Source organism: Otolemur garnettii, unplaced genomic scaffold (genome assembly GCF_000181295.1).
Source record: "Otolemur garnettii isolate 467f Iridium unplaced genomic scaffold, OtoGar3 scaffold00069, whole genome shotgun sequence".
NCBI lineage: Eukaryota > Metazoa > Chordata > Mammalia > Primates > Galagidae > Otolemur > Otolemur garnettii.
The window spans coordinates 5,654,293-5,677,122 of NW_003852464.1; the positions used below are offsets into that span (position 1 = coordinate 5,654,293).

At 38.9% G+C, this 22,830-nt stretch overlaps 1 protein-coding gene across 4 annotated transcripts in view; it reads right to left on the bottom strand.

Annotated features, from left to right (window-relative positions):
• The window catches only part of PPARGC1A (PPARG coactivator 1 alpha), a 136,773-nt gene that overhangs the window by 71,137 nt on the left and 42,806 nt on the right, over positions 1-22,830 (bottom strand). For all 4 annotated transcript variants that reach the window (XM_023515347.1, XM_012807462.2, XM_012807463.2 and 1 more), the window contains exons 3-7: positions 9,240-9,434; positions 6,904-7,026; positions 5,826-6,030; positions 1,413-1,458; positions 1,230-1,303 (exon numbers count right to left, since the gene is read on the bottom strand). In XM_023515347.1, the coding sequence (XP_023371115.1) occupies positions 1,230-1,303; positions 1,413-1,458; positions 5,826-6,030; positions 6,904-7,026; positions 9,240-9,434 (643 nt within the window). The remainder of the gene's footprint in view (positions 1-1,229; positions 1,304-1,412; positions 1,459-5,825; positions 6,031-6,903; positions 7,027-9,239; positions 9,435-22,830) is intronic.

Genomic DNA, 22,830 nt, shown 5'->3' on the forward strand with positions numbered 1-22,830 from the left:
TTTGGTGGGCCCGGGCTGGATTCAAACCCGCCACCTCAGGTGTATGTGGCTGGCGCCTTAGCCACTTGAGTCAGAGGCGCCGAGCCTGAAAAGACAAAATTAAAAGAACTGCTATCAGATTCGCTGTGGATGAGTGGTACTAGAAAATTTGGGGGGAAAAAATCATAAAAATTTTGAAAGACTTTGCACTCAGACTACCATGCAAAAGTCTTTAATTTTTCCCATTGAAGAGGAAGAAATGAAAAATGGATACCATGTATGATACATAATTAGTGTGGTTTGTACAAAGAAAGGCAATCCTCAACACACTTAAACTCAAGGTAACAGTCTCTGCCCTCTTCCCCAAAATCTAATATTTGAATGTATATTTATGTGTTTTAAACAAAAGCAAAATGACAAAATTGTACATGCTTCAACCAACATTTTAAATAAACTCACCAATGACTGGTCTTTACTAGCCAAAAAAGAAGGCCTCTTCTGTAGACAAAATATACACGCAAAAGATATTTCTAATCATATATGTAAGTCATAAATGGTGTGGGTGATGTATTTAAAGAATAATGTTATATATATGCTTATAAGTGGATATATGTGTGTATGGGTGTGTTTGCAAATAAAGATACATTTGTATAGATATGTACATATATGCGAGCCTGCATACACATACTATACACACACAAACACACCATAGAATTAATTACTCTATTGCTTGACCAAATCATGCAATCATGCAAGAGACCTTTCATAAGGAGGTAATTTAGCAAATTCAAAGTGTGAAATTAAACTTAGCCACAATGACCACTGTGCATGTAGGCACCATAGTTCTGGTTGAGAACATCCTGCTTAACTCACTGTTCCTTTATCCTTATCAGCAATGGCCAGAGCTAAGGAATTTCTTGTTCAGACATCCTAAGATTCACTTTCTGGTAGGGTTCAAGTACCTAAACCTAAAGCACTTAATTCAAAAGCACCATTTGCAGTCAACTCAGAAGTCTGCCTAGGAACTCTCCCATAACTCCATGTTTTTTTTTAAGCACGTCAGTATTTTTTAGTTCTTTTTTCGTTTGTTTTTAATACGCAACTGAAAATATTTACAGGTAGCTTCTTATCCAGTTTTGTTTGTACTCCTTGTTGATTTCATTAGTCACATAGAGAATACACTCTCTTATCTAATTTTAATGTTTTTTTCTCAAACACACACTAAGTTCCGAGTGAAATGTAAGGCTCACCTGCAGTTCCAGAGAGTTCCACACTTAAGGTTCGTTCAATAGTCTTGTTCTCAAATGGGGAACCCTTGGGGTCACTGGAAGATATGGCACATTTATAAAAACAAACTGAAATGGAGTTGCTGTAGCCAAATGTATTAGAACCCCCTTCCCTTTCTGAAAATGGTTACATTTCTTAATACTTACTTTGGTGACTCTGGGGTCAGAGGAAGAGATAAAGTAGTTGGTTTGGCTAAAGGGGAAAAAAAAAAGAGACTAGTTATGATATATTCTTTTACATTTATTTTCTTTCTATTACTGTCAAGTTGGAGACACAACAAGGAAACTCCTAAGACTAAACTAAGAAAATCTCTGACTATTGGATCAAAGTCAGACATTATGTCAAAATAAACTCCAAACGACATTTGCATCAGTAAACTATCATTCAAAAGCACATATACAAAAACAGAATTTTCCCCCAAATGTACCTTCCCTGTTAAGGATACAAAATTTGCCTCATACCATCGGAGAGTAATAATGTTTTGTGTTTTAATTTGGAATACAGTACACGGTTAGTTGAGACAAGGAAACAGCAGAGTAACTACTAGGCGACAGAACGTTATGAATATTCAGTTGATTTTACTTCTAAAATGTATAATTTTATATCTAGCCCCGAGAATAGGTTATTTCTATGAGGCCAAAGCTCAAGCAATAACCATTCCACTCACTGAAAATCAATGGAGAGATTATGGCAAATCCTGGGCATTGACCCAGATGGCTTAAAAGGGGTTCTGATCCCCAAATCTGATTGACAACTAAAGAAAGATATTATGTATATTAGTTGAGAGATTTACAGACTTGTAAAAAGGGCTCACTATTTCCTTTTGTACTTTCCTAAATCTTACCTCCTACAGGAGGCATTTCCCAATAATGAAGGGTGGAGTAAGAATCTTCTCACTCCAAAATTTCAATTGCTTCTCCATGGCAATCTTGGGGGGAAAGTATGATGAGAAATGAACTTGGGACACACATTACCTTTATGCTTATATATGGAGATACATTTATATGTATGTAGGTTTATGTCAATTTTTTTCGTGTTAAAAGGTCAGAAGGTCAATACATAGTAATTCATGTAATAAAAATAAGAGGGGTGAAACCCAAAAGATCTTGAGAATATATTTTCTTATTTCATGGAAGAAGATACTGAGACCCAAAGATGGTGAATAATATTCCCAGGGCCATAAAAATCGTTACTCCCAGAGTTGGCCAATTCTCCTATTATCAAAAGGAATCCCCTTCAACAGACTTGCAAGTAAATTAATCAGCCCCTGTAATTAAGGTCCTTTGAAATGTGAAAAAAAACTGTTGCTGTCCGAATTGGCCTGAAATTAGGTACTTTACTTGAAGAAATAGTATTAACATATATAATCTGTAAATTTTAGATTGTGTTTTTAAACACGTGAATGGTATTCCATCTATCTGATGTGCATCCAGAAAGATAAAGCTCGTGGTGTCTTTTACAAATTAGATACACTGATTGATTGGCTTTTTCATATAGAGAGATAAATGAGCTGATTTTACATTACTTTTTGAGTAGGTTCAACATAATGAGTCTTTCAAAGAGAGGGAACTTTATGAGAGAACTTTATCAACTTTTTTGGTGCTCAGCTTAATAATTCATACAGGTTCTACAGAAAATATAACCAGACATGAAGCATGTGGTATGTCCCACAATAAATGTTTATTGAACTTCGGTCACCGGAATTCCAGTTCTGAGAAGACAGGGTAGCCTGTCTGAAATGCTTACAGGAAGACTTCAAATTTTGATAGCTGGGCACAGGTACAGTCAAGGGCAATGGAAGGAGAGAAGTCAGCAGGAGGCATATTTAATGGGACCCAAAGCATGAAAGCCATAGGATGGGACAGTCCCCAAACTGCACACAGAACCCAACCCCTGGATAAACCTAGGCCCTCAAATGCTCCTAGGAATATTAATTTTCACGTACTGGGAGTTTAATCCACACTGTTCAGATGACTGATGGAGCAGAGACTGGTGGGGTCCTTGAGGGCATGAATACACCTTTTTCATGCAGATGATGATATTTTTGGATGTAAAAATGAATAAATGGGACATCAACACAAGCCAAGGCACCCTAAGGAACTGAAAAGAGCCTGACTCCAAGAACATACACGAAGTCTCATGAGAACAAAATACAACACATTAAGAAAGATAACTTCAGTAGAACCTTAGTTAGTAGAGCTAAATATTCATATATTTTCTACTTTTAAATTTTGAATTATAATTTAAATAATCTCTGAAGCATAAGGTGACCAGACGTCCCACTTTTGGTGGGACAGTCCCTATTTTTAACAATTTGTCCCGCGTCCTGCAGGTGTTTTAAAAAACTCCCGATTTTTGGAAAGAATGCATGACAAGCTAGGGAACAGCAAGAGAATGGGAAGGGAGTATATGGTTTTTGGCTGCTGAAAAGGTTAATGTAACTCCATTTGGGAATGAAGAGGTTAACATAACTTCATTTGGAAATGGAAAGGCTAATGTAAACTCCCTACTCCCCTCCTGGGCAAGGTCGCCCAGGTGACTGGCGCCCTAATCCTTTAAGCCACAGGCGCTACCCTATACACAATTTTTTTTAATGTATTATATTTGTGAATTGTACTTATGTTGAAATTAAAATATATATATATTACAATACTATTTTTGCATTCTATGAAAATTTGTGTTGCTCCATATAGACCAAATTTTAATTAAGAACACCCCCACCCCCACCCCGGCCAATGGTGTCCCACTTTACCAATGTTAAAATCTGGTCACCTTACTGAAGCAGAATATTCATTAATTATGAACAGCTAACATGTCTCCTTTCTTTTAGGCCTTTCATAACTATAAATTTTTTTAATTTTATTTATTTATTGGTCAACAGGCTTCATTCTGTTTTCTATACCTTGCCACAGATGTGTGCCTTTAGAAAAAAATCTATATAGAACTGTTCTTATCTAGGGAATGGTCCCTCCAGAGGGACCCATTTAATTCTTGACAGCCATGATTCATTAAAAGTTTTCAGTAATATTTATGGGTGAGTGGGTGTAAAATATAAAATGCCCTCAAAAATCCAGAAAAGATCAATTAAAAACAATATACAAAACAAAACCAACCAATAAACAATAAAGCATTGAAGAGCTTTAAAACACGAGCTACCAGGCTGCGGTCACGGATTCCAGGGCTACATTGAGCTCAGGACTTTAAATTCAGCTACAGAAAACGAATGCATGGCCAGGGAAAAATGGAGAGCAGCCCGGAAATTATTCCACTCCCTCCCTCTCTGGTCACCAATGAGGCCCACAGCACAGTGGTCCTGCTCTAGGAGAAACTACAACAGAGCTTGTGATGAAGACCCAATCAGGGCAAAGAGATCTTTGAGAGAACTGGGTCCATTTTGCTAAACTGACAGCAAGCAGTAGATGGTGGACTTGAGATATCTACCAGGAAAAAACTAATTGAGAGCCAATTTAAAATATTAAAGGAAGGTTCCTGAAAATTCTGGGCTCATGGTGATGTAGGGATAAGGAAGGTAAATTCAACGCATTGGAAAAGATAATACTTATTAAAATCAGCAGCATCAACAGCAAACAAATGTGCAGTGACCGTGGTTCAAAGCAAGGACAGAGCATATCAATCTGCAGCTAACGGGGGAACTTGGGGAAACAGAAGGAGAAAGAGAAGAAGCAGATATTTATAATCGTAACTTAAGAATATGCCAACATTGACCATTATGTTCCCAGTAGAGTTAAAGCAGAAGCTGGCACATTTTAAAGCAACAGCTACTTCCAACAAGTGCTCTTGGGACCTCTAGGACTACCACATTTTGAGAAGGAAGAACCAGAAAGAAAGAAAATTATGTCTTTTCCAAGAGAGGGCTTCCCCAAATCATCTTGATCTGCCCGAGAAACCTCCGCCTTCTAGCAATGGAAGGAGATGATAAAAATCAACCCAGATGTTTAGCTTCATCTCAGCAATTTTTTTTTTTTAAATAGAAAGAAAAAAATAATCAGGAATTTCCAAATCCTTATTTACCAAATAAAATCTGTGAGCATAGCATGTGGTCTGAATAAAAGAAGAAGAATGCATTTAATAATCAGGACAGGCTGCATAAATACTATTTACGACTGCTTAAGGTATACGCAGCAAATCAGCAATGCTTCATTTTTTCCATTACTGGAGGAGAAAAAATAAAAGCTCTTTAATGAATTGGTTAGCTCAGCTTGCACATAACTTCAATTATCTCAGCAATTCAGAGATTCCTGTAAACCTCATGTGACGTTGAATTCCTCCCCACCCGGCTAACATTTCGGGTGCCTTTAGGTGATTGTGAATTAGACTGTGTATCAGCTGAATTAGACCGCGTATCAGCTGAATAGGATACGTGCAACATGTACCCGAGGAAGGAGTTTTCCCCCTTCTCCAATGATAAAGTGCTGAATTCCCTTTCCAGAGAGATTCTGATGGGATGGAAGCCAGAAGGTTCTGCGTTCTCAGACCTTGTTCTGGCTGCCTTTGCCTCTGGCACTGTCGCCAGCAGCGCGATGTGGTCCCCAGCCTACCTTGTAGATGTTGCGACTGTGATTGTGTGTGGGACTTCTTTTTGGAGGTACATTTGTCTCTGCTGCTGTTTCTGTTCTCTGTGGGTTTGGTGTGAGGAGGGTCATCGTTTGTGGTCAGATACTTGAGAAGCTCTGAGCAGGGACGTCTTTGTGGCTTTTGCTGTTGACAAATGCTCTTCGCTTTGTGGCTCCATGAATTCTCAGTCTTAAAACCAAGGCATCGAGAAAGCTAAAATTAGTGAACTGAACCTTATCGGAATGGATATAGGTTTTCTGAAGAGATGAGATTTTCAATGAAGTGTTCAGTCTAAGTGTACTAGATCTATGAGCTGTGAATAATTGTTTGCAGAACAAGAAAAGAAAATTACATTTAAAATTCCTAAATGACATTTCGGCAGCTTTTTATTTCATTTCTCCTACATTTCAATGTTCCTACTCAGCAACATGTAACTAACAAGGCCCTACAGCGCCTTTACCAGGGATAAAAAAAAAAAAAATAAGCTGGTTTAAACCTTAATTTGCAGCTGATTGCTGAGGCCCAGTACTCAGAAGTCTCTTAAGTACCCCTTGATGCCCCGTTTGCACTTGCGGTGAATGGCAAGACAAACATTGTTTAATACAGCCTGCTAACCGAATTATGCCACTGCCAGCCTTCTACCCAATTAATGGCAGAGAGAGATCTTTCACGGTGACTCCAGAAGCAATTTTTCTCAGGTTAGACAGCTGGCAAAACATCCTGCATCTTCAAGGCACTCGTAGCTAATACCAACCTATCAGCAAATGATATTGTAGCCTACACTGCTGCATGTCTTAATAATGTGGCCAGGAGTAACAGACAGGGGCACTGCCATTGCAAACACCCAAAGGCAATGCATAAATGAGCTCTGCCCACTTTCAAGTGGCTCAAGTGCTGCTTTGGGATCCCCCCCCCCCACCATTTCATAATCTGATTCACCAGCATGAAGCAGCAGCAGGGTCCTACAGGAATGAACAGCATATAAACCTATTGTTCACTTTATAATTTCAGGCAAAATCCCTTTGTTCCCTCCTCCTTGCATTAGAAAGTTAAAATCTGTACCTTGACAACTGTGGCGTTTGTTCTGATCCTGTGGTTATGGTTTGCATGGTTCTGGGTACTGAGCCCACTGCATTCATTATAACTTAGCTGAGTGTTGGCCGGTGCCAGTAAGAGCTTCTTAAGCTGGAAACATTACCAGGGGAGGGGAAGAGCAAAAAAAAAGTTATGCATCTTTTAAGCATCAGGATAAGTCATTAAAATGTTAAACTTAAAATTAATTCATTATAATGATAAAAATTAATTCTATCACTCTTTAATTATATCACACCTTAGCACAAGAGTGCTAAAGGAAACATATTTTTAACAAAGTATGAAAAAGTTTGGCATTATACTGCCAACTATGAACCATATTTCCTTTCTCCCCGAGTCTATTTGCAGAATTGTATGCACCAAGCACAAAAATGCAAACATGTCAATTATATAATTCACAATGCTCAAAAATAGAAAGGAAACCTAAACATTCAACCATAAGGGATCGTGTAGTAAATTAAACTAGGTATTGTTTTTCTTAATTTTTTTTTTTTTTGGTAAGGCAGAAAGATCATCCTAAATCAACTGCCAAATCTCTACTACGAGGTGAGGTAAAAAAATTAAATAGCTGCCTAGCTACATGAAGACTTGGGAATGGAGAGTGGAAAATAGATACACATTTCCCCTTCAAAAACTCAAATAAGTCCAATAAGTGAAAGACTTTGGGGTGCCTTGAACCATGTTTTACAGCCAAGTTTATAAATTGACTGATTGAAAGAATTTTGGGGAGAAAAGAGTGGCTATCACGGATTTCAGAAAGGACAAAAAGGATTTGGAAGTTGATAGAGTCCCCGCTGGTACATCAGGAGATGTGGGTTCTGTCACTGCAAAGCATTCACCGTCTCTTGACCCATTTCCTCATTTGCCTGCAGGACCCTCAGGAACCACGTGGTCCTGACATGAGTGTATCTCTGGGCCAACACCTCCTCCCACTTCAATGAAACAGTCTAGTATCAAAGCAAAGACAGCAGAGTCCATTCAGGCAGTCACCCTGTTACAAACAAGACAGGTTCTGTATAGGTTTGTTCTGAAGTTAAATTTGTATTTAAGTCAGGATGGGTACAATTCCCTGTTGCCTGTGATAGTCTCTGTTCATAAGCACAGGTGGCACATCAGTCAGATGCTTGTAACTCAGGGCCTGACTATCACAGCCCCCGTTCACAAGTGCAAGTTGTACGTAAGTTGGATGTTTGTAACTCAGGGACTGCCTGTGCTATGGGACAAAACTAGTGACACGGACAAATGGAGACAGTAGAGAATAAATAGGTGACAACTGATTACGGGACATTCTCCTCCAGAGCAGAAGCCCCACAGGGCATAGCAACACAAGTAGGTTCTCCACTGGTTTGTGTGGAGTTCTTTTAACACGGACCAGCCTCTACATGGCATGCCAACACAGTGCTAGCATTTGGAGCATGGCATTCCATAATTTACCCAGCGTGCTCTTAATTCAGATTTACGGCAAATGACAAATGGCTATCAGAGATGAGAAGGTAAACTGTGTCTTAGAACTAATGAAATTCCAATCGAGCACTGCATTGAAAAGAAAATTAAGTCTTCATTGCCTAGCAAACATTTAAGTAACTTAGGTTGCCAATGTGCTATTATTTTCAATCTTTATAGCAAATATGGATCCACAGTCTTAAAATATTGCATATCCCTTGATCTACCAATTCTTTGGTTGTTTGTTTGTTTGTTTGATCTACCAATTCTCTATAATTGCATGTGTAAGAATAAAATTGAAAATATGTCAATGAACACATAATTCATAATAGTGAAAAATATAAGGGAAAAAACCCTGTAAATATGCACCCATAAGGCATTGCTTAAAAAATTAGAACTTCTCCATATGATAAAATACTGTGGAACCAAGACCATTATGCACATGTTTAAAATTCTACCAACAAGTTCACGATATATCATAAACCCAAAGAAATTTCAGTCATTTTTATATGAGAGGCTATCTGCAATCACAGGTGAATGTTTAGTCTCTTCTTTTTTAGTTGTCAACATTTTCTAAGTTTTTATCATGAACATCAATAACATCAAGAAATGAAAATACACGCACATAAACAGCAAAAGATAGTTAGGAAAAAAAATGCAGTAAGATCAGCTGTACATAGAGACCCGTGTCATCAATACTTTGGAACAGAGAATCACAGAATTTGCGACTCTGAGTGTGCTTGGGGATTGTTTTGGCCTCAGACTAAATTAAAAATCTGAACCTTATTGTTATGACATCAGACCCATGCAGAGGGTGGCCAGAGGCAACTCCGGCTCCCACGAAACAGTAGAAGGGTTCTTACTAGAGATGGCTCTTCTGCCTCCTGAGGCGGGGGGGTGCCCTCAGGCATGGAGGAGGGACTGGCCTCGTTGTCGGTGGTCACGTCTCCATCTGTCAGCGCGTCAAATGAGGGCAATCCGTCTTCATCCACGGGGAGACTGTCCAGTGTCTCCGTGAGGACTGCTAGCAAGTTTGCCTCATTCTCCTCATCTATCTTCTGCAAAAACAGAAAAAAATAACAGAAGACGACGTGAGCAAATTGACACCGGGATGGAGGTAACACTATTCCTCAGCAGAGGCGGAATCTCTTTGGCCACATGAGTCAACCCCACGTGGAATCCCATGTGCCCACTCCAGGACACAAAGACCATGTCTTCCTCAAACCCCAAATTCATTTCTGGTCCAAACCACACAATGAATGAAGACCTCTACTGCACCCATCTCTGATTGTTGAGCCATCCAATGTAACAATTTGCTATGTCAGTGCTTAAAACCATGTATAGGACTGTCTTGTTCACATTTTCCACCTGCCCATGTCTTTTTCCCTGACTAAAAGAGATGATTTGGAGACTCTCAGGGCTTGAGAGAATCTTAACCATCATCTATTTCATCTTGAGATATAGTGTTTAGATCTCTAGTATAGCATACCCCCCCTCCAAATGTTTAGATAAACCCTGGGTGTTTGAACAGCACCAGAAACTGAAACGATTCTACAAGAAACTATACACTTTCATGGTTTCAATTATAATCTCATCAGTGAACACTCCAAAATCATTTATTTATTTCTCTCCCTGACATCTCTCCCAAGTTTAGCCATAAATCTCTAACCGCCGACTGGACATTTCTACTTTGTAATAGCTCCCTCATCTCTAAAGCTGAAACTTCGGACCCTTCACAGCAAAATTGCTATTGGTTGACTTTAGTTTGGGTAACAATCTTCAGACTTCAACTCTCAAACTACTGTGACTCCTTTTTATTTGATCAGTCACTAAGTAGAGATTTGCTTTGAAGTGTGTCTTAAACGCCTTCACTTAAGGCAGTGGCCAGGGGTACAACAACACTTGAGTGAGGGCTCCTATAAATGCATTCTAACTTGTTTTCTCGCCTCCCAGATTCCCGCCCTCCCACACGACCTGAGACAACAAATCTTCAGCCATTCATTCCACAAACATTTCTGAACATCTACGCTGTGCCAGCACCATGTAAGTTGTCAGAGACCCAACGAAAACCAAGACAAAACCTGTCCCTCTAAGAACTCTGCAGTGGAAAGGAAGAGGCTGTAAACAATTTATTATAAAAGACAATATTTATTTCACTACTGTGTACCAAAAGTCTCAAGGATTTCCAAACTGGAGCTTATGTATTTTGTTTACAGAGCAATTTGTTATATGGCCTATGGGTAGGGACAACTGGTACCAACAGGCACCAATGCTGGGAAGTTAAGGATTTCTTATTGAATAATCCCTTGATCTACGTTGATCGCCAACAATATACGCCGTCCAGATCACTTTCTTTTTCTTTTTTTGGCACTTCATGTTGTTTGTCCAATTTTATTTATTTGTCTCCCTGACATCTCTCCCAACTGCTTCCAAATCTGCTTTTCCAAGTTCTGTATGCTATGACATTAACAATATGGGCTAAATTATCCCACACAGGTTTTATTACAAAACGCACCTAACTGCTGACATCTAATGAAGCCAGCAGTGCCCACACTTCCCTTCTCTCCAGCACTGAACTCCAGTTAATTGACCTGACAAAATTACAAGAATCACAGAATAAGACAGCTAATCAGAAAATCAAATTGCATTACTAGAGAAATTAGGCAGGCCTTTATCACGTATACATTCTATTTTCACATAAAAATTGTTTTCCCCTCATGACTGATCAGTCTCCACCCAGGGGTAAAACTATAGACTTCTTTCTCTTTTGGATTCAAGAGGCCAAGAAGAGCCATTTGTACTCACAGTGGACTTCAATGGGCATTTTTAAAAACTGCATGATGCATCTCCATAAAGCCCTGGATTTGAGGTTGTAAGTCAAAAATTTTAGGCACAATGTGGTGTGACAACTACATGGAGTTTAAGACTTTAATGCAGGAGGTAATTTTTAATCAAAAGGGCTAAACTGTGCACTTCAAGATGGTGCCACCTACTTTCATAAACTGACCGAGGCCTTAAAATCCAAATTGCCTAATTCAATAATTCAAGGGTACTGAACGCCCTTGGCCCCAATTCTTCAATCTGCCACCTTTCATCTTTTGAGGGACTCTGTCCTTGTCATCATAACAATAAAGTTATTGAAATGATTTGGGCCCCAATTCTTTAATCTATCATCTTTCCACTATACCTTTTGAAGGACTGTGTTCATGTCATCATAATAACAAAGATATTGAAATGATTTTCCCTTATCTTCTGTTCAGAAGCATTATCTGGCATCCAAAGAGTTTAAATATCCCCTTTTTAGATTTTCCCACATGGAAAAAACCAAATTCAGTTAGCTATTCTGAATAAAATTACATTTAAGTTAAATATATATTATTTTAAGGCATCTCAAAAGCATGAGACTTGCACGACTATAAATATTTCCATGTTATCTAAGAAAATAATTTTTGAAAATATATCAAACATATATACACACACAGACACATACATGCACTTTTTAGTAAGCTTGATGTTTTTTCCAGATGTCTCCTTTTTCTAAAAGGCTTATTTCACTGAAGTTCAAACTCAGCTCAAGAAAATAGTTAAGAATGCTTACCAATAAATGGATAATTTTGTTTACTCCGATTTAAATCTTGTGTTTGGCTTTCCAGCAATACTACAAGCTGCTATTTGCCTTCAATCATCTAATACAATAGTTCCTTAGCTCTATCCCTAGTGTAAACAAACTACGATAATTCCAATCAAGTCAAAAATGACAAAGAACACTTAAATTAACTAGTTTTCTTCAATTTCTTTTAATAAGTCTGTGTGAATGTATACCTAATACAATGGCAGAAATACTGGAGCTTGATAATGTCATAATTAATTTATAAGATCTGATTAAGCCACCAACTATTTTAATTCTCTCTACGGGAGGGGAGTGGAGGATTTGTGGAATGAGAAATAGGCATGGTGGGCGTGTGTGTGTGTGTGTGTACGTGTGTGTGTGTGTGTGTTGGGGTATGTGGGTAGAGAGGGCTGGTGTTCATTAGAAATGGTTATTAAATATTTTTATTATCATCCTTATACTTGGGTGACTCAGAGAGATGTTCGAGACCATTTATTTTAATAAAGTTTTTTCTTGAATTAAAGAAGGATAAAATGTTACTGTTTCAAAGTCTCTGTGTTTTCTTTAATCACATAAGGCTGGAAAGAAAGTGTGGTATTTACTAATGATGCTTGTGTATCTGAAGCTCACCAGATATTCTTTGTAGGTAAAGTTGAATGGACTTCGCCCCTCACCGTGGTAATTTCAATTAGTTTAGCGCAAGTTTCACCAAACACCCCAGAGTAGGCAATGGATGTGACAAAGAGGACTCCGTGAAACAATTAATGTCACTTTCCATTATTGCTTCAGTCCCAATTTACAGAGCAAATAAATCAAAGTCACTGCAGATGAAGCACACTGGCCTACTAACACACGTCTGTTCACAGGTGACAGCGTATGGACACCCATCAGTCAGGAAGATGACACTGCAAGATGCCCTTCCAAAGACTTGGCTCGGATGCTGCTTTTTAATTGTCTGAAATTACTATTTTTACAAAAACCAACTTGTCTGCGCCATTCAAGTTTTAAGGAGCCAGGAAAAGTAAGACAGAGAAGTGAAGAGGAAAGGTCGGGTCACCAGTTGGGAGTGATGTGTGGCTACAGGGCTAAGCTCAGTCTTGAGACGGGCAGCAGAGGGAAGGGGAAGGTAGAAAACAGGCCAACAGGCGTTTCCACGGTGGAGCTCTGTGGCTATCAAACAGTATTTCCCACGGTGGGTGTCAACATAGGGTTCCCCCTTACACAGTGCAATTCTTCCGACCTAAGTAAAGGTCTGTGTGACTGTAACGCCTTACTCTCCAAGGGCCCTTCAGGAAGAAAGAAGGCACCTCAATAAAAACTCACTCAAGGGGTAAAGAGTTTCCAGCGACAGATAATACACCGTGTATTTAGAATCTGTGCATTATTTAGAATACAACGCAACATTTAGAATCCACAACAATTCCTAGGCATTGCCGTGTCATTAATAAACGGTAGTTTAGAAGAGTCTTCAAAATTAGAAGGCTCATCACTGCTCTGTGGGGCTGCTGGCCCCTCTATGAATGACCTGCACTAGTGTGACATCATTGAAAAGGTACAGATTATAGAAAATAGATTCTGCCCTTCTAGGTGCCCAGGGCTGCCTCAAAATTACAATTCTGGACCCCTCTGGGCCTTCCTCCTTTGTGAGCAGTTGATAAAAGGATTTCCCAACCTTGTATAAAAGGTTATACAAGGTGGGGCAGATATGCATTCCACTCACCCAGCTGCACACAGAGGGTGAATAGACCCACTACATCAAGGAGGAGACGAGAGACTCGAAGATGCTAACTAACACCTGAAGGGAGAAAGTCAAAGTGAACATTGCATGTGGTATCCCAGAGATTTTTAAAGCCAGGCTATTATGAAAGGCCCATGCCCTGCTTATGCTAGTAATTTTTCCTGCATCTTGTAGAATTGCAATTACACTCTGTGTCCCGGGTTTCTCACACTTGCTTGATCTCTGTTTGATAAAAATAGTTTAATAGCCATTTAATCACAGCTTCATTATCTTGGCTCTCTTAATGTGAATTGGGCCAGGAGAGTTCTGGCTTCGTCATTATTCAAATCATCAATAAGAAGGAAGTAGTGGGCTCTTCTTATCATTCATTAATCAGTTTCAGGATCTTAGGTACTGTTTACTCAGAGATCAATCTGTGTGAGAGGTCACTTAACTTCTCTGAGCCTCTATTTTTTTTCCGACACAAAATTTCACATTACCATTCACCCAATTCCTGTTATGGAATTGTTTTGCACTCATAATTAACAGAAAGAAAAAGAATTGAGGAATACTCATGAATTCAAGAAGGGGCTTATAAGCGTTTTTAGGGTATATGTCCATCATCTTGACTACCTGTATTTGAACTCATTCTTCCAGCACAATCTACTGCCGACTTGGAGCGCTGGGCCAGCTTCCCCCAAATACCCAGCATGCCCTGGGCTTCCTCCTTGCCTCCCCCTGCTGATTTGGAAACAGCTAATGAAGACAAAATTAACTCCTACTTTAAGTGAGGCCTAATTAGGAAGGGAAATCTGCTAGAGTAACATCTGGTAATGTATTCCGAAGCCAAATATAAATGGCATTTTTGGATTATCCACTATTTTGGATTATTTGTTCCACTAGGCCCCACCAGGAGTTCAAATAACTAAAATAGGGAAGTGACTTTTATAATAGATGCAGGAGTTCAAATAAGAAATACATAGTAGGCCATAGGTAATCCTTTACAAATCTTCACACACAAATCCCTGTACCCCAGTGTCACATACAAATCCACAAAAACTGTTTGTATACACATATTAATCTTGGTTCTGATGTATCAAGTTTGAGTCCTGGTTTGCAAGAAGCCGAGTTTAAAAATTTGAAAAAAATCTAAGTATTTTTTCTGAAATGAAATTAAAAATAACAGTCTAGACTAGACCACTGAAATAGAATTTGAGGTTTTTAGAACTTTTTTTTTCCTGTAGACCATCGTAATCAGGACAGACACCACTTCCCTGGTACTTGGTTGAACATGTCCAAGAGGAGTGGTCTGAGTGGCAGTCAAAGAGGCTGTTAAATATTTTGAATATCCAAGTTCAAAACAACTCTATTTCCTTCTTTCATCTCTTTTTCTCCTTTAACTTTCAACAATCCACTGTGGTTTTTCTTGCTTCTCATATACCCAGATGTGGGCACCCAGACACATCTGCCGTCCTTCTCACACACCCAACAGAAAATGGGTGGGACTCCCATAACACGCTGCATATGGGTTCCTAGTTCCTACCCTATAGAGTAGGATGAATCCCTACAATAGCCAGCTGACTCGTTTTTATACTACAGAATACAAGCCTTCAAACATGGGATGGACACTTGAAGATGGAAGAAAAAAATGATGTTCAGAACTCTCAAGTATATATGTGCAACAGAAAAATCATCCAGACAACAAATAGTGCCTTGAGTTACATTACGTATCACAAAATACCTTTGTGTCTACCCATTTCTTACAAATTCCCTACAACTTAGCTTATTCCGATTTTGCTCCCAGAAGTGATATGTGGTACTGTATTTGCTCTGTTGGATGCCAAAGTGGCTGGAATTGGGGTCTAGTAGAAAGAAGACAAATTTTGATTTTATTCCCTGGCTAAGTCCTAAAGGGCATACAGGCTACTTAAAATATCATGTACATAAATACGCATTTTTGCACTGTACCCCATATCAAGTACACATATTTAAAGCGTGATCTACGTTCATGCATACCACAAGGTCTTTTGCACATTCTCACCGATTTAATCGCAGTGGACTGTATAAAACCTGAGAGTGTTCTTCCTCCCAGTTATCCACTTTAACTGAGGAAAGTAAGGATCAAAATTGAGAATGAATCTTGCAGAAATGCAGTAAGAATCAAGTGGAAATAACATGCAAGAAAAATTTAAAAATTCTCCCTACAGATATATTTAGACTTTTGGAAAGCCATGTAATTCCCATTAATACGTATGCTCCTATTTAAGCAGGCATAAAATTTATATTCACATCTGTCCTTAGATGCCACTCTAGCTTATGAGCTTACGTGGCACATTCATGAATTAACAGGCATAGACTGAACATGTGAAATTCATTATTCGGGACAGATTATGTGAGCCAAAAGCGTAAATACTGAGGTTCAGTAGAAAGGCCTAAAACTCCCGGTTAATATATGAAAAGTGAGCTATTTCATGGGAAAAACTAAAAAGGGAGCTGTTTTGTGTCTATTTTTCACAATGGAAGGAGGATGGAACTGAGTTGTGGCATCAGACAGGAGGCTTCACAGTCCTGAACAGAACTGATGGGGAATTCCATTGAATCTTGAGTTTAAACCAAGAGAGCAACTGCGCATGGTAGAAGGAACACAGGAGGTCAAGAGAACCGACCTTCCTTCCGTTTCCACCACCGGCAAGCTGCATATTCTCAAGTCACACAACTCAATCTGTGGCTACACTGCATGATCTAGAATGACAGTCCTGTGGGCTCCTATCTGGCTTCCCTGTTGTCACACACACTTGCCACCTCGCCCCAATCTTCCATTCGCAACACCAAAGACTACCTGATCCCGGTAAAACCTACGTCCTGTCTTACCCTTCTCCTGACCAAACCCTCTGTGGCTGGCTCCTCATCTCTCAAAGTGCAAAAGTTACTTACCAGCCTAGAATCGCCAAATAATGTATCATCCAAACCAGAGCAGCTTTGAGAGTAAGAGGGGAATATCATAAATAATCAATGATCCCAGGATAATTACTAGGCAACATCATCTGACCTTGTTGACCCCCCCGTCTACCCATCTGAGTCTTCCCCGGCCACTCTGATCTCTGCACTACCAGGCATTCTCCGCCCCAAGGCCACTGCTCTTGCTGTTTTTATCCTGCTATATGGCCAGATGGATAGGGTCCTCGATTACTGTTAAGGTACTCGGCATATAGTAAAGATGCAATAAAAATGCATACGAATAATAACTAAAATGCCTAACCAGTCCTAAGAATAAAAGAAGAGGTGATTTTCATTCTTTTTGGTCATGGTGTTACTTCCTCTGTAATCTCCACCCCCCAGCAGATTTATCTTTCTTAATAATGTTTAGTTTAAGCTGTAAAATCAATTGTGTTCATTTCACATATACTAACTGATAAGCCGTCCCAGAAGCTAGTATATTCTTGGTGGAAAAAGAAACAAATATGAACAGCCACAGCTACAGAAGGGCTCATTTTGAAATTAGGCTCTGGAGTCTGAATCTGTGGGAGTAACTGTCATGCCCATGTCTTGTAAAAGAAGGGGTTTAGATGGGTCTTACAAATGCAGAGATGAATTTACCTCAACTCTATGGTTCGGGAGGATCCTGGAACAAATCTTTAAGCAATCAATTTGCAGATATCTTGAAAGAGTCAAGATGATTTGGGGAAGAGAAAGTCATGCCAGACTAACCTACCACTTGACCATGAAGGAGGGTCCGCGCACTATTTGAAGGAAAACAATTGACATAATCTATCTGAACTAGAGTGAGCTTCCTCATCTCCTACCACAGAACGTGCACATCTACAAGCTGGCAATACATTTTAATCCTAGCCAGAGGTTTGTAAACTGTGTTCCATGGAACCCTACTCATTGGAATAGTTGTAAAGATCGATGATCAATATTGCAATACACGATATGTTTTGTATATTTACACATATAGTAAATTCCTAGCCACTATCACTAATTCTTGTAGAAAGCATACTCCAGCATGTTATTTATCTTATAAACACAGTGGAGACTCCCATTACGTGAACCAGAAAATCTGGATCATTTTGTATTGGTTTAGGATAAAGAAATACATTTTCTTTGTATTAAATCATAGCTGTATACGTCAATGTAGTCATGGGGTACAGTGTGCTGGTTTTATATACAATTTGAAATATTTTCATCAAACTGGTTAACATAGCCTTCATGGCATTTTCTTAGTTATTGTGTTAAGACATTTAAATCTTGAGACATGAGAGTGACCAGTGTAAAACCTGGAGCCATTTGAAAATACTTATTTCGACGAAGCATGATATTTTTTCAATCTTTTTCAAGCAAAATAATTAAGTGCTAAGACTGATAATAAAATAGTGATCCTCATCTTAAACCCCAGTGTTGCTTTTTTTTTCTATTTATTTAAACATCATCGTTCTCTTAGATTAATGTAATTTTCATAAAAAAAATATTAAATAGATGTTAACCCTTGCTGACTGCTTCCTACATTCCCAATACTGAGTTCATTTCTTTTCTTGTGCTAGTTCATTGAAACTACCCATTTAATAACCCTGTCATTAGCTCTAAAATCACATGAGTAATGAGAGGAAGAGCTGGATATCAAATCAGATACATCTGAGAAAATATTGTTCTTACCCCCTCTCTTGATATATTTTATGGAAGAGATTATTAGAAGTAAAGAAGAGTGGACATGAGCTGTTTTAATTTATCTTCCTTCATATTAGGGGCTACACCATGCATCAGAAGGGCCTATCAGTTACTTATCAACAGATGCACTTCCATGTCATGAAGCAGACAGGGTTGCTTTGTAATTAATTCTCACTATTTACTTCTGGAGGGTGTTACCCCATAGCCTGTCTTTGGTCCCACTGGGTGTGAGTTGGCCTTCCATGCACAAAGAAGAGCTTGCTTGGAAATTAATTCACACTATTTATTGCTGGCGAGTGTTACGTCATAGCCTGTCTTTGATCCCATTAGGTGTGATTTGCTCTTCTGTTAGAATATCCTTCCCTTCTCCTTTTGTTCGCATCTTATCCCCATCCCAAAGCCCACTTTAAGCATTCTCGTTTCCATGGATGTTCTTCAACACATCCAGCTGTACTAACATCCCCAAGCTTCTAAATCCTTTATCAGAAGAACCCGGATCCCTTGATAAAAATGCAGATGTCTCAGCCACGTGACAGACCCCTAAATCAATATCTCCGCATACAGTTTCTCAACTTCAGCGCTGTTGCACCGTTGACATTTGGAGCCACGTGATTCTTTATTGGAAGGGCTGTGCTGCACATTTCAGGCTGTTGAACACACCTCTGGCCTCCACCCCCTATTTGCCAGGAGCACCTCTCCAATTAGGACAACCAAAATTCTCTAGGTGCTGCCAAATGCCCTCTAGAGGCAATAGCGCTCTTAGTTGACAAAAACTGGGGAATAGTCTGGGATTCTGTAATTTTGATACCTCAGGTGATTCTGATCATCACAAAAGTCTGGGTAACTTGCTCTTTTCTGGCTGTTGAGTAGCATCTAACTCAGGATAGAATTTAGGGGCACGGTAGATATAGTCACTCTTCATATGCACATCTAGATCTTAACAGTTCTTAAGGTTTTTTTATTTATTCTACGTGAATCCTTATTCCCAATATGTTACATCAATATGCCTAAACGTTTTAAAGCCTGGGCTTCCCTGTTGATCACAGAGCATCGCTTATTCACTTCCTGAATTTCTTGTTATGAGTCCTGAGGCACCTCAGCCTTTTTATGGATAGTCATTTTCTTTCTTCACCATCTTCTGACCATCACCATTATCATAAAGTTCATTTTGGTTTTGTGGTCGACTTTATTATACAGACGACATGCTCAATGATTCTTAAGGATTTGCTTCTTGATACTTTCACAGAGTTCTTAAGCATGTCTAGACGTCTTAAGAATTTTTTTTTTTAATCTCAAAATAGGCCACAAGGACCTAACATTTTTCTATTCTTAAGAAAAAGGCAGTGAGGCAAGATACTGAATCTGAAGTTAGACTTCACGATTTTGGATATATCCCTGACAAAGTGTGTGACCTTCAGCAAATTCCTTAACCTCTCTGTGTCTCAAATTTTGGAAGTGTATTATCGTAATACAACCTACATTGGGGGGTTGTTATGAGAATCACCTGAGTTACTCCATGCAAAGCATGTACAACATGGCCTAGTATACAATGAGTATTTATGTTTATTATCATTGATATTCTCATTGTTATCACTTTCATGAACTAGACTTGAGTTCAAAATAACTGAGACGAAATTTGAATATTTTGGAAACCATCCCATAATAGAGGGAACACTTAAGGTAAACTTTCAGGGAAGGATGGGACACAAACAAATGAAGAGGAAAAAGAAAAAAAATCTATGTGATAAAACACTTTATATCTGCTGCTGTGTATTAGCAGACTATATTAGTTCTGGACATAACTAGAGTGTTTTAGATTGGCTAGGTAAGCACCAAGAATTTCCTGTTATAGTCAGTAAGTTCTCTATAGAATGGTCCATTTTCTGCCAGAAAGAAATGCTTAGAAGGCACCGTCCCAGAGGTCAATACTATTTGTTCATAAAGACTTAGCACCAGGAGATATGTGTGAAATTGTGCAGCTGCAGAATCCTGACACTTGGATCTATATGGTATATTAAGGTTGGGGCTGCTAAGATACAGGTGTTGTCAAATGATCTGATTACAGCAATATCCTGGCAATAACATTAGAATGAGAGAAAATTGTCTCAAGGTGGTTGGAAGCTATTCAAAGGTAAGGTGTCCTCTCTGCGAGGCCATCTAGGGTGAAGGAAATCAAAGTATGCTTCATGGTAATCCCCTGTGCCTTTCCTGTTCTTTCCCCAAGAAACGAAGAGCCACTTAGAATTTAGGATTGAGACTTTGACTCTTTAAGCAACTTTCATATTCCACTAAAGCACTCTGCACAGAGTAATGGGTTGTCAATAAATGCTTGCCAGATAAATACAATATGAGAAGTTCATCTTCTCCGTGACTTTGTATCTAAGTATTCCACACGGGTTTAGGTTTCCAAAGCAACAGAGTAAGTTTGCAATCTCCTAGGATTTAAGATACTGAGCTTCACTTAATGCCAGACCGAGTGCACCCCTTGGAAAGAATTTTTAAATATGTTATACTGAATCGGGTCCAAATGCAGACTCGTTCATGATCATCAGTGATATGTGTGTGTGTATGTATTAGCATGCACGGAACGGTAGCATAGGACATGGTGTTAGACAAAGCAGCAAATAACCCCAAAGGGGGCATTTTTTTTAAAGTGAGGTTGATAACAAGATTAAAAAAGCACACATCCCTATAACAGCATAGGAAATGACCAGAGAGGTAAAATGAATCTGGATAAAATTTTTAGATTAATGGGATGATGAAAACAGGTCATTTAAGGGCTCCCCTAATGACAGGATGTGGCAAAGTGAAAACACTGAAGAGTTAAGAGCTACAAAAAGTCAACTGATCCAAAGGACTGACTGTGGTGACGGGAATACAGACACCCCAAGACTTAACTTTCAAGAGGTCACTTAGTAACTGATCTAATTCCAAATCTATTTGGAATATTGGCTTATTGACTCCTTAGTTTTCCTCTTATATCAGGTTCCTTCCTGATAAATAAAAGAATAAAAGGAAATATTCAAAAAGTATCTTTCCCTTAAACTTGACATTTTTCTTCTTTAGGCCTCAACATTATTTAAATAATGCAATTCTTATTGCAAATAAGAAGTTCCAATATGTTGGCCTCCATAGAAACACTGGACTGTAAGTATTAATTTTTATGCCTGTGTTTTCCAATAAATCATAAGCTCCTTGTGAATAGGAATTATGATTTATGCATCAAAATTAGTGTTAAAAAATGTTAATAAATATTTATTAAATACCCAGTGTGTGCCAGGCATTCTTGACAATGGGGATATAGCAATGAACAAAATAATTAAAAGTCTTTGTCCTCAAGGAGCTTATTCTGCGGAGGAAAGAAAGACGATGGACAAAATAGATTACTGTGAACAAAATAAACAACTGTGAGGAATAAATGAATAGAAAAAAACAACACGTACTCTACTTGTATTTAAGGAAAGAAGCCAAATGTATTTAAAAATCAGACTTACTTACAAAAGGAGGGCATGAACATTTTTCTTAGAAAAAGTTTCATACGGTGGTAATTTAGAAACACTTAAATATCGAAAACTGTTGAAAAAACAAATCCTCAGTACAAATATTAGACTCAAAGCAAAGTGTCCTGCTGTCTTCGTCACGAAGAGGAGGATCCCTATAAAGCATTCACCTGCAACTCCAGATACGTGTTAATCACGTGTGCATTTGAAAAAATGACTGATGCTTGGGCCCCACCCCAGAGCAATGAATTAAATCACTATTGTTGGAGATGGGAGTTGGCATTTATCAAAGCTCCTCAGATACGATTTAAAGGGAAGCCAGGTCCAAGAATCACCTCTGGAAAAGAATGAATTGCAGGATGAGGAAAGGTAAAAACATTTGCTGTGCTCTATTTTCTGGGCTGAAGCACAGAAGTTTTGCCCATCAGTGAGGACCAGCTGTCCCATGTGAAGACACCCAGAATCCCTCAAGTGTTCCATAGAATGTGGGTACTTTATCTTCAAAGCCTGGCCCCTTTACTGGGAGGGTTTTCTTTCCTGAGTTTCAGTCCTCTCAGTGATAACGCACATCCTATTTCAGTATTTACTAAGCCAATCACATACATCTCTTTGGTGTATGCCAAGGAAACCCATCAGCCAAGCAGCTCCTTATCATGAATACTGCCATCATCATGGACTCCCCCAACAACAACAAAAATCATCACAGGTCCCACTAGAGTTGGCTCTGACCAGGGGCTGGGTAGGCTAAGAGAGCTCAGGTTCAAAGATAAAAAGATAACCAGGGGGCCCATACAGTGAAATTATCTACAGTCATGAATACAAGGATGCACATCTACTTTTTAAAAAGTGAAACAAACCCATTTAAAAGGTTTAATAACCAGAATCCATAGAGAACTCAAATGTATTAGCAAGAAGAGAACAAGTGATCCCATCTCAGGGTGGGCAAGGGACTTGAAGAGAAA